Consider the following 12,897-nt stretch of genomic DNA (forward strand, 5'->3'; position numbering starts at 1 on the left):
CAAAGCAGCCCCTCCCAAAAAAAACCCTACAAACAAAACAAGCAAAATTGCACTATATTTGTTTTGAAAGTAGGATTTTTTTTTAAAATGAAATGCATATACTCACTCATGTGAACCAGAAATAGAAAAATAAAATATATCTTTTATATAAAATATTGTTTGTAGTTTCAAAATAGCTAACCAGCAGCAGTGTTTAAACCAATTGTTATAAAATATTTATATATGCACAGGGGAACACTTTACCTGTATCCTTTACTTCAGAGTTGCATTTGGCTGGTGCTGTTTGATTTAATTCGTTTCATATCAAATGTTTTTATAAGAGGAAACAATGGTATTGTGGTTTTAATATTGATGAGCTTACTGTCCTGAGAATAATTGTATATGTACCTTCTCAATACAAACTGTTTGTTTTATATGGTAATTATACTAATACAATATCCCACTCAAAGTTCAATGTATATCTTTGAAAGTGTGTTCAATGGATCAGTTTGCATACACACCATTTTTTATTTTTAGAGAGGTTTTTTTGTTTTTTGTTTTGTTTTTTAAAGAAGGAGAACTTATTTAACTGTGTCTTTATGGTACAAATGAGCTAAATGTGTAAAATACACATGGTATTGTGTAGCCTATTGAAGTAACATGTTTAAGAACTTTATAAATTATTAAACTAGCATATTTGTATTTTTGGGGCTTACTAGTTTATTCCTCTAGGTAATGACAGAGTAATTATGGTACCTCTCATTTAACTTTTCTTCTTCTTTTTTCCAGGAATTTGAACTTTGAAGTCCTGAAATTGTAGCTATTTGATAACAAACTGAGCTGTGATCTCCCCTGAGCTTACAATGCAAGCAATTCAAACAGTGGAAAAAGAAGTAACTCTTATAAAGGAAACACTTTTCACAGAATCTTTTATAAAGAAAGAGGAACGTAGCAGATCCACAGTGCAAAAGCAACTGTGTCAGGAGCAGCCATTGGAAGGAGCTGTCTGCAGCTTTCAGTGCTGTACTGAGCATGTCCCAGTAGAGCACTGTGCAAGCAGCATATTATGCAAAAAGGCAGCTCTAGCAGATGGGGGAGAGGCACAGCAAGCATTTGCGTCGCTTGCATCACCACCGCCTGAAAACAAACCTGGATTGCTAGAAAGGAGCTCGCCGACAGGCCAAGTGAATGAAATCCAGCAGCATGGCTTGATTTCTGAAGGGGTTGGATTGCTAAAAATCATGGGGAACCAAGATGGGAAGATAAAGAAAAATACAGGTGATGTATGTGAAGGAGGAGAGGATGCGTCTGGGCCCAAGGATACAGAAGGCACAAAGAAGGGAGCAGGAAGCAAAAAAGGACTGGGGAAGCATGGTAAAGGAAGTGAATCTGGCAAAAAGAAGGGTAAGTCAGACTCTCGGGCCTCAGTGTTTTCAAATCTGAGGATCAGAAAAAATCTGTCCAAGGCTAAAGATGGGACCAGTAGTTCAAGGGAGGATGTTTTAGAAAGCCAGGCCTTGCATACAGGGGAGCTGGACAGTGCTCATTCAATTATTAACAAAACTCCGGATATAAGCATTTCTGCAGATGAAGCGGGTCTCTCGGACACAGATGTTGAGCATTTTGAAATTACAAATGAAACTCGCCCAGCTGCTGCAGAGGCACAGGATGGACAAAGGACCAGCTCTGGCTCTGATACAGATATATACAGTTTCCATTCAGCCACAGAACAAGAGGATTTGCTTTCTGATATCCAGCAAGCTATTAGACTGCAGCAGCAGCAGGGGGCAATTAACATTGGAACTGAGGAGCAGGTCACCAAAACAATGGATCCACACATGGCTAATTCTCAAGCAGCCCCCTTAGATCTTGAACGGTTTCTTTCAGTGACTAGCAGTGACAAAGAGAGTAGCCCAGAAACTGAGCTGGCTGTCTCAGCAATATCTGAAATTACAGAAACCATTCCCCACAGTGAAATTGAAAGTGAACTGAAAGATACAGCAAATGTAACAGCGTATCCTGGTAACCATTTATTTGAAACACAAGAACACAAGCTATGGACTGCTGAACAGGAACATCTTGAGGCTGAAGTGAATGCTGTAGCTAGTGAACTCAAGGATTATCCACATTTAAATGCAGCAGTGGCAGAAAATGGGTCTCACATAGACAGTTCTGCATTCCATTTTCTGTTCCCAGCAGCAGATTTGGAGACTAAAATTAGTGAAGTACAAGCTGTTGATTTCCCAGGTTCTGGAAGAGATGATGATTTTTCAGATGCAGGCCATGATCATGCTGCTGAGACTCAGGAAGGCAAATGCAGTTTATCAGCCAGCCAAGAGGCACTGGAGAGTGGTTTTTCTACTGAAATGAAAAATGGCACTTTGTCATCTGGGGAGATAGTGGAAAGTCCTCAGCTCAGTTCCCGATGCTTTAAGCCATACCTAATTAACCCATGTTACATCAAAACCACAACTAGGCAGCTGAGTTCTCCCAGTCAGTCACCTTCTCTTTCCCCATCCCAGAGCCCACTTTTTAAGAGACGACACGAGTCCTTCCACAGAAAAGAGAAGGAATCAATCAAGAAGCAAAGGTCCGTCAGTTTGGCTGGTTATTTCAGTCGATCAGCAGACTGGACAGAAGAGCTATCTGATCACAAAGGTGAAATATCTAAAAAGGTTGGCTCTGCAGACTTATTGGAGTACAGGAGGTCCAGGGAGAGATTGCAAGAAGAAAGAGAGCCTTTGACTCACTCAAGGAAGTCCTCAGGGGTCCAGGCTTCTACTGATAACTTTCCCAATGTCTTTACAGGTGAGTGACTTTTATTAAGTTTAGTAAAGTGACTTTCTGGGTGAAAATCTTACAAGTATACATTTCAGACCTCCAAAATAGCATGTGCTAAGTTTAGATTCAAATCTTATCTGTGCAAATTAAGGCCCCAACCTTGCAAACACACGTGCTTTTTATGCATGTGAGTGATGCCGCTGTGGTCAATGGGACTACATGCAGTCATAACATTAAGCATATGCATAAGTGTTTGCAGAGTTGGGGGCTTAATTTGCTGGATCAGTATTTAATGCTTTACAGTTTCTCCACAGGTAAGGGTATTAAATATATTGAGAATTTGTAGTTGAAAACTGTTCTAAAATGTTCTGTCACAGGTAAGTTGGCTCTCTGGGTGTATAGAACATTCAGAAAAGAAACTTCCGTGTGTGTTATGTGTCTATTGTATTGCAGTGGTGCCTACAGGACTCAGTTGTGCTGGGCACTGCACAGATATGGAGTAAACTGTGGGAGATGAACATTGAGTCTCACAATATAGATTGATTGGTCAGCATCTACTTATTCCAAGTTTTAAACCCCTCCAAAATAGTGGATCTGTTGGACCTACTTGACGTTAGACACATTTACATATCTAACAGTAGCACTATTCGTTCCTCTTACAAGAAGAGGCATGTGGTACAAAATGGAATCAGGAGTTCAAGCACAGAAGGGCCACACTGCAGAAAACAGGCTTTAAAAGCTTGTGATGGAAAACTTGGTGGTTTTCGCCTGTTTGCCATGCAGGCTACATTGTGTAACTCATTCAGGTGTAACCTATTTAGGAAAGCATTCACTGATCTTGCCTGTTAGGCATCTTATAGCATTATGTCAGAAAGCTGAGAAATGCCTATTTTAAAATAGCACGCAGTTTGATTGGAATGTTCTGTATTTACTGCCCCTTATTTTCCTCTTTTGTTTTTGGAGATATTGTGTGTGTGGTTTTTTGGTCTTTGTTTAAGTTGAGCCTTCAACAAATAGAGCAGGCCTGTGTCACATCTGTCACATCTGTTCCCTAATTTTCAATACATCTCTGATGTTTTGGAAAACTATGTAAGTTATAAGATACTGCAGTGCTACAAAGTTTACACAAATATTCCTTTGTTCAATTGGCTTAATCTTACACACAAGCTAACACCAGGCTAGATTTGGAAGGAGATGGAAGTCATACTGAATACATAATTTTAATTTACCCGTCTTTCAATGCTGTTTGAAAAAATGCTGTGAGTACTATTTTTAGCACCTTTATAAAGTGTGACAGGTTTCAGAGTAACAGCCGTGTTAGTCTGTATTCGCAAAAAGAAAAGGCATCCGATGAAGTGAGCTGTAGCTCATGAAAGCTTATGCTCAAATAAATTGGTTAGTCTCTAAGGTGCCACAAGTACTCCTTTTCTTTATAAAGTGGTGGGTCTAATTTTGCTTTCTTAAAGAAACATTGTCATGATTTTAAAAAATCATATATAAGACAATCATTTTTACTATCCACAATTCTGTTTCTTTAATAAAAAGGTAACTAAAATATCTCCTTGTTTATAGCCAAGATTTTAACCTTATTTTTAATCATGTATTACCATTTGTGCTCCTCCTTTACCCTTCCTACTTCACTCAGTTTGCACAGTGCAATGTGACAGTTTAACTTCTTGTTTCTAGTCCTTTTCACTAGCTGTTCTTGTACAACAGCACAGTACTCCTGGATTTGTGGTGTTCAGATTGAAATATTACATATTAGTCATGATTTTTATAATTCAATGAGTACATTTTTTTTTAAAGGAGTAGACTTGAGCAAAAATCCTCCATCTAAACTTTGGAGTCAGAACCCACATCTTGATCTGAATTCCACGTCCCATCTGCATTAGATTGAATCTGTGCCCATTTTCAAATCGCTCCCCATCTTCACCACAAACTTTGGATCTAATTTTAAAACTCCCCACATCAGAATTTTGTATTTTGCATCTATTTTATACTGGAGTTACTAAATTCTTTTCTAACAAATAATACATAAATATTTGCTGAAAGCAGTGTCTTAATAAAGCTTTATAATTTAAAAAAATCCCACAAACTTGTTCACTCATTTTCTCTCTCTTTCCCCTTTATGGTTGTGCTTTTAGAATAGATTTTAGTTATGATAAAAACTGAAGTATTCTGGTTTATTTTAAGATCCTCTTTTCCATGGATAGCTTCTCATTTCTTACAAATATATTTTTTCTCATCCTGTAAGCACTTCTTGGTTTTCATTCCCTATATCTCCAACAATCTAAAGAGTGTAATTGTGAAAGGAGTAGTGTCCAATGCAGCAGTAGCTCTGTCTGTCATAGAAATTACTGTGACCCTCATTTGCATGCATATGCCAGCTGTCTGTGCAAGCAGAGGGTGATTATGCCTTTCATGTTATGCAGGATGGTTACCTTTAAAATGAAAGAACTAGAACTATAATTTATGCATAAAAGAACAGGCTATTGTCCTTTTTTATTGCCTGCAAATTGACAGAACAGTGTAAATAATAACAACTGGTGTGAAAGAAAATGGGAAATAAAGGTAACATTAACTTTCCCAGAAACTGTCCCTATTCTCTCATATAGTATCAGAAAAGCTTCCCTTGCTTTCTACTAAAAAATATTCCCACTGAGCATCCTTCACAGCAACATTTATAGAAATAAAATATGGTATCTTCCTGACTCTTGAACAGTATGCTTTTTCTGAAAAAAATGTATTATTTATTTCCAGCAAATTTAAGTGTAGTTGAGGGATTGGGATTACTAAATAGATTTTAAGCAAGCAATCTTTATGGTTTCTTATGTCTCTTTGAAATCTAAGTATCTTGTCTAGAGCACTACATCTTGCTATGCAGCGCTTGCAGTCAGTACATAATATCTGCATTCTATATAGAATCAAGTCAAGTATTCCACATCAGTTCTGTTACTGATTTTAATGACAGCAGGTTGTGAGCACATGACTGGCCTAGTTTACAGTGTATTGTATTTAGGCTCTGTGCCCTGTGATTATTATAATGATCCACGTGTTCTGTTTTAAGGCTGTTCTAACACATGACATAAATAGTACTGAGCAGCTGAAATTGTAATGCTAATATATTTCATATTCTGTTGCGATTTTTTTTCTTCTAATTTTTGATAGAATTGATTTAAGGAATTTTTCTTACTATAGTTTAAAAATAAATAGCTAGTGGTCAGGTGTCAAGCTGTTTTAGGAAAACATATGCAATATAGAAAAGGAGTACTTGTGGCACCTTAGAGACTAACCAATTCATTTGAGCATAAGCTTTCGTGAGCTACAGCTCACTTCATCGGATGCATACCGTGGAAAATATAGAAGATGTTTTTATACACACAGACCATGAAAAAATGGGTGTTTATCACTACAAAAGGTTTTCTCTCCTCCCACCCCACTGGTGCTATTACCAGCAGGAGAGTGGGGTTGGGGAGAGAAAACATTTTGTAGTGATAAACACCCATTTTTTCATGGTCTGTGTGTATAAAAACATCTTCTGTATTTTCCACGGTATGCATCCGATGAAGTGAGCTGTAGCTCACGAAAGCTTATGCTCAAATAAATTGGTTAGTCTCTAAGGTGCCACAAGTACTCCTTTTCTTTTTGCGAATACAGACTAATACGGCTGTTACTCTGAAGCCTGTCAATATGCAATATAGGTTGCCAAGAAAGCAAGTTTGCATATTTTTATCATTTAAATCCTGATAAACCATAATACCAGACTAAGCATGCTGTGGGGCAAGTTTATAGTTCATTCTGAAATTAAGACAGTGGATCCATTTTTTAAACCGATAGCTGTTTGAAATTGCAGCAACAGTAATTACAAGAGTCTAGATTTCAACATGATGGGCATTGGGAGCATTATTTTTCACTTATGGTCCCAACAGGACTAGAGCAGGACATGAATGGAAAAAATCAAATCCTGCAGTTTCTGGGTATGTCTTTGAATTGTTTTCCTGACATTAATAGAGATTTTGTGGTAGAAGAATGGAATTGCTGGTCCCCAACATCAGAATAATGGACATAGAGCTAATAATTTTGATGAAGGCCTTTTTTTATTAACTGCATATATCATAGTATTAACCATAGCAACTTTGATAGGATTTTTAGTAGAAAGCTTTACCAGCTCTTTTCCTGTCTTTAGGGATTCACTCAGTCATTTCAAATGGTAACGTATTAATTTTGTTTAAAAAAAAAACAAAAAAACCCACCCAGCTTTTGGCCTGACTGCAAGGTACTTGCTAAATTTGTTTGAATCTGTTTGAATTAGACACATGCATTTTTAAATGTTTGGTTTTTGTCTGTCTGTCTCTCTCTCTCTCTCAGAATAATTAACAATAATTAAAAAACCCTGAAGGCAATCACTTTTGTGGGCTTAAAGTCTGATTCGCTTTTACACTAAGGCTCCTTTACAGCACTCTGGCAGTAAATGTAATGTCACTTATGCACACTTTAAGGCCTCTCTATGCTGCCAGACACTTGTAAAGGGACCTTAGTGTAACTGAGAATTTGGACCGGAGTCCCTTGATTCTTTGAAATGTTTATAAAGTTTGGTCACTTCAGAAGGCTATTGAGTGTGCTCAGAGAATTTTGTTGTAGTTTTGCTAGGTATTTTCTATTTCATATGACATCCTCAGTGTGGATTTAAAAATATCATCCATCAGGAAAAAATTTGTTTATAACACTAATGATATTTTGTGCTCTAAAAGCTATTGGTAAATTGTAAGTGGTGTTTGTCAACAGTAACATAAAATATGTCCTTTATCAAGAAAAAATAAATGCAAAACCAATCAACGAGAGCTAAACTATCATATGTGTTTGAAAATGGACAGCGATGAGGCTTATGAAATAAATACTAATGCAGCACTCGTGTTGCCCTGACATTTTTGTTTCAAAACTGCCCGTTTGGGGGATTCTGGGATGTAAAGACCTATTACAACTTCTGTAATGTAATGCTACCCAAATAGTTCTAGGTTTCCTGATCACTATTTTTCTGAATCTTCATTAGGACTGTAAGATTGAAATGACTCTGCAGCTATATTTCTTACATGACTCTCTTTTGAGGAGCTAGACCTGAAACACAGCCTTGCTCCTGGGCAAGCTAGAAATTGTTTGGGTTGAGTGGTGAGCTGTTTATTGGGAGGATAAAAAAAAGTGGTGGTGGGGAAATGAGATCAGAGTTACAATAGGGTGTGTTAAAACCAGACCGTTCTGCTTGGATCTATGTATGTATGAGACAACACCACTCTTATACCCTCGGTGTATAGTAAGTGGCTAGAACTAGTCATTAAAGAAGATCACATGCTTGACTGCTTTACTTCTTGTTTAAAGAGAGAAATTGAATATTCAAATGTGAATAATTACATGAAATGACATTGACTGGATCTAATCTTGTTTTACTTTTTAATTAAATATGGATACAAAAATTTGACTATTTTATTTAGGGATTTTTTTTTAAAAGATTTGTTGTTAATCTTCCTAGGGCTTTTTTGTGGGTAGGGTAAAGCCTACTTTCTGAAGTAAAGCACTCATGCACACACAAACTCTCCTTTGTTTTATCAATATTGGTGTGTATCTGGCATTGGAAAGGGCTTCTGAGAATATTTCACACTGCTTGTATGTTGTGGGCCAGATTCCGATCTTAACTGCAATGGTGTAAACCTGCCTAAAATATTCAATTGTACAGTGCTGTAGTTCCGCTCACAGTTTGGCTCTGTGTTCTGCTGTTCAGCCCCCACCACGCTAACTTGAGCTCTGCCACCTCAAAAATAGGGCTGGTGCTGACGGGGGCAATAAATGTGCATAGGTATTTCTCAGCGTGATTACCCAGGTTTTTGTTTTAGCTGGCAAATTTGGGCATCTAACTCCCTGACATTTGGGTGGATTTTTTTATTATTATTATTATTATTAGAAACTTATCCAAGATAACTCCTTACTTTTTTTGGCTTTTACTTCATTAACAAATACTTAGGTCACAGGTCCCGTTGAAACAGCTAGCAAGTCTGCAGCCACAAGGGATGTTGGCAGGGGGAGTGTGAATGAGATGTGCTTGCCATCAGGTCTAATTATGATTAAAGCATTGCTGAGGGCAATGCTGAGAGTTTTAAGGGTGTTGGGGAACCAATTGTATTAGTGGTTCACTGTAACTGAGAGAACTCTGGAGCACTACTTGGGGGCATACCTCCCCCCCCACTTGCCCTCATTTAAAAAACAATGTTCACAGGGCCCTGGAAACAAAAGATTCGATAAACTGTCTCACTTACCATTGGAGCGACATGGGACTGTTACAGCATCAGGCACCTATTCAAAATTAAGTAAGGGCAGATACTCCTGGACTGGAGTTGAAGTAGTTGCTTAGCTCTCTTTTTGGAATGTATTGTGTGAGGTTTCGGCCTTAGGTCTTTGTACACCTGTTTTCAGCTCCAACACCCCCCTTTTTTTGTTTTGCTACACACAGTGCATCGTGTAGGGAATGAATCATCCTACGTAATACTGTACGGCATGTGAGGTATCCATTATTCCACTGAGATAGAAGTAGGGAGCAAGTGGACTACACTTAGGGATACTTAAGGATTGGCTTTGCATGTTCTAGTGTGAAAAGATTGGGCCCTCAGAGGGAACTGAAATGACTATTTCCCTTTTCTTCTTTGTGTGTGCAAATTTAAAAAAAAATGAAATTCCAAATATTTAAACCAAACCTCACTGTTGCCTATAAGGTGTACACGCGCACACAGATCCTAAACCCCGTGCACACAGCAAAACACCGAGCGCACAAAAATTTGCACAGAAGAAATTTTTTTGCACACGGCCTATCAAAAATTAGAGGGAACACTGCAGAATATGTAGGCTTACAAAAATATTCTACTGATTCAGCTAAGCGCCCATTTTTCTGCCAAGACCTGAGTTCAGACTGTTGGGTTTCTGAATCCATCCTGCAACTCACAATGACTTTGAGCTGAAGTGCTGTCAAGGTTCCTTCCCCACTCTGAACTCTAGGGTACAGGTGTGGGGACCTGCATGGAAGACCCCCTAAGCTTATTCTTACCAACTTAGGTTAAAAACTTCCTCAAGGTACAAACTTTGCCTTGGCCTTGAACAGTATGCCCCCACCACCACCAAGCGTTTTAAATAAAGAACAGGGAAAGAGCCCACTTGGAGACGTCTTCCTCCAAAATACCGCTACCACCACCAAACTAATACTGGTTACTGGGGAAGAGCTGTTTGGACGTGTCTTTTCCCCCAAAATACTTCCCAAAACCTTGCACCCCACTTCCTGGACAAGGTTTGGTAAAAAGCCTCACCAATTTGCCTAGGTGACTACAGACCCAGACCCTTGTATCTTAAGAACAATGAACAATCCTCCCAACACTTGCACCCCCCCCTTTCCTGGGAAATGTTGGATAAAAAGCCTCACCAATTTGCATAGGTGACCACAGACCCAAACCCTTGGATCTGAGAACAATGAAAAAGCATTCAGTTTTCTTACAAGAAGACTTTTAATAAAAATAGAAGTAAATAGAAATAAAGAAATCCCCCCTGTAAAATCAGGATGGTGGATACCTTACAGGGTAATTAGACTCAAAACAGAGAGAACCCCTCTAGGTAAAACCTTAAGTTACAAAAAAGATACACAGACAGAAATAGTTATTCTATTCAGCACAGTTCTTTTCTCAGCCATTTAAAGAAATCATAATCTAACACGTACCTAGCTAGATTACTTATTAAAAGTTCTAAGACTCCATTCCTGGTCTATCCCCGACAAAGACAGAATATAGACAGACCCACAGACCCTTTGTTTCTCTCCCTCCTCCCAGCTTTTGAAAGTATCTTGTCTCCTCATTGGTCATTTTGGTCAGGTGCCAGCGAGGTTACCTTTAGCTTCTTAACCCTTTACAGGTGAGAGGAGTTTTCCCCTGGCCAGGAGGGATTTCAAAGGGGTTTACCCTTCCCTTTATATTTATGACACCCCTCATTTGTCATTTTGGGTCAGGTGCCAGCAAGGTTACCTTAGCTTCTTAACCCTTTACAGGTGAAAGGGTTTTGCCTCTGGCCAGGAGGGATTTTATAGTTCTGTATACAGAAAGGTGGTTTCCCTTCCCTTTATATTTATGACAAGAGCCTTTGCTCAGATTGATGTATTTTATCTTCTTAGTTCTGTAGTAGTCCCATAAGTACCCAGTTAGTTTTGGGCCCCAGTTGTGCTCGGTCTTGTACAATAATTCAAGGAGATAGAATCCCTTCTCAAAAAAAAAAATGATTTTTATTACCCTAGCCTATCAAGTGCTAGTTTTAACAGGAGTTGGACCTAGTGATTTTATCCTGATTCCTTTAGTGAACCAATCATTAAGTTAACATTTCAGTAAGGCAACGTTTTTCTTTATCTACAAAAGTCATATGGCTATATTTGTGAGCACAAAATTACATAAGAGAATGTGATATGTTGTAATAGATTTTTCTCAACTAACGAACTGTTCAATCTTAATAGCCCATGTTTTTGTAAGCACAGCATTTAGCAACTCTCTCATCTCTTCACCTTCCATTTATATTGAGAGCTATTGTTCTGAAAGAGACATGAATAAATCTTTATAGTCAGTTTGTCATTTGTGATGAATGTCCTCCATTTTGGGGTAGAAGCAAAGCACAGAAATTAACAATAAAATATTTGCAAGCCAGCTATTGAGATGTATATCCTAGTGTTATGAGGCTGTCTTCTTGCATCTCAGAACCTTCTTCAAGCAAGTTGTTTCTTTCCACCCTGAACAATTTCTGTGCTGTTGCCTGATCCCAGAAGATACAGCTTTTGCTGTCGTAAAGCACTCCCTAGCTTGGCAGTGAAAATAAGGAGGCCTCAATCCCCAGGTTTGAAGTAATTTTCCTGAACTGCCAGCTCTGTGCATCTGGTCTGGACGAAGTATAGCATTCTGTAGGAATTAATTATAGGAGGAAGCTTTGATTCTGTGGCATATTTGATGCTGAAGTCTGGATATGTTAACTGCCTCTCAGCTTGTCCCCAAAAGAAGCATAATGGATAGAATGCATTTGCAGGGGAAGAGTTAGGTGAAAGTGCAGTAGAGAGAGAGTTAACACATCCCCTCCTAAACTTTCACTCATAAGAAAAGAGATCGGTGCAAAAGATAACTCAGTGCCACAGTAAAATGGATATTTGAATACATTCCTATATGTTAGTAACCATCTAGGAAAATCGTATTTCTCACTAATTCACATTAAAAATAAGGAATCAACTCATTAATAGTCTTCTCTGGCATACAACTAGCATCTTCATAACAGATGATTTGCTAGTCTTATGTCATTCTGCAAAAAGTTTAAAAAAAGAAAAAAAAAAGGATAATATGCCTAGAGATACTTGAAGGAAATACTTGGTTATGTCAGTGTACAAACTTTAAGGCCCCAATTCAGCAAGTTAGGCATGTGGCTTTTAAGTAATATAAAAGTAATATAGGAGCTCACTAATTTGTGATACAGTTATTGGGGTGGAAGGAGTCAGGGTTTTGTGTGAATAAATGGTCAAATAAAGGGTGGACAAAGCAACACAGCTGAAAGTCGTGAAAATCATGTTTCCCTCCTGAATGCAACAGTAACTTTGGTAACTGAAAGCTTGTTGCTATGTGCTATAAGGGCCATATTCTCCCTTCACTGTTTGTATAAATACCTATTGGCTATGTTAAAAAATGTGTTGTTGATCCAGGGTAATTCAGGCCCCAGTGATATAGCCCACAGACAATAACTAAACATTTATTTTGGCGCACTTTACAGTGTGAGGTTGAAAACGCTGGCTAGCCCAGCTATATAAGCAATTAGGAAGTAGAGGGCATAGTAGGTGCATTAATAAAGTATTATTTTAAAGATTTTTTATTGAAATTAAAAATAATGGATTGCATTAGAAATATTGTGTATAAAGGCTACTGGCAAAATCCAGTACTATGCCCTATAAAAGACTGGCTTACTGTGTGTGTGAACAAGATGGCATCATTTGAAATCAGGGTATCTAAAGTGAATAATGATTTTTTTCCAAGTGTATGGGTGTTGCAGCAGGGCAACTTGGGCAAGTTTTCAAACAATAATAAATATGGCTGA

At 38.1% G+C, this 12,897-nt stretch overlaps 1 protein-coding gene across 1 annotated transcript in view; it reads left to right on the top strand.

The window, feature by feature from the left end:
• The first annotated feature begins 1,034 nt into the window (after window positions 1-1,034).
• Window positions 1,035-12,897, top strand: part of FMN2 (formin 2) — a 244,572-nt gene continuing 232,709 nt past the window's right edge. The window contains 1 exon segment of the mRNA XM_078852229.1: window positions 1,035-2,787. Coding sequence (XP_078708355.1) covers window positions 1,221-2,787 — 1,567 coding nt within the window. The 5' untranslated portion in view covers window positions 1,035-1,220.

This window comes from Lepidochelys kempii, chromosome 3 (genome assembly GCF_965140285.1).
Source record: "Lepidochelys kempii isolate rLepKem1 chromosome 3, rLepKem1.hap1, whole genome shotgun sequence".
Classification (NCBI taxonomy): domain Eukaryota; kingdom Metazoa; phylum Chordata; order Testudines; family Cheloniidae; genus Lepidochelys; species Lepidochelys kempii.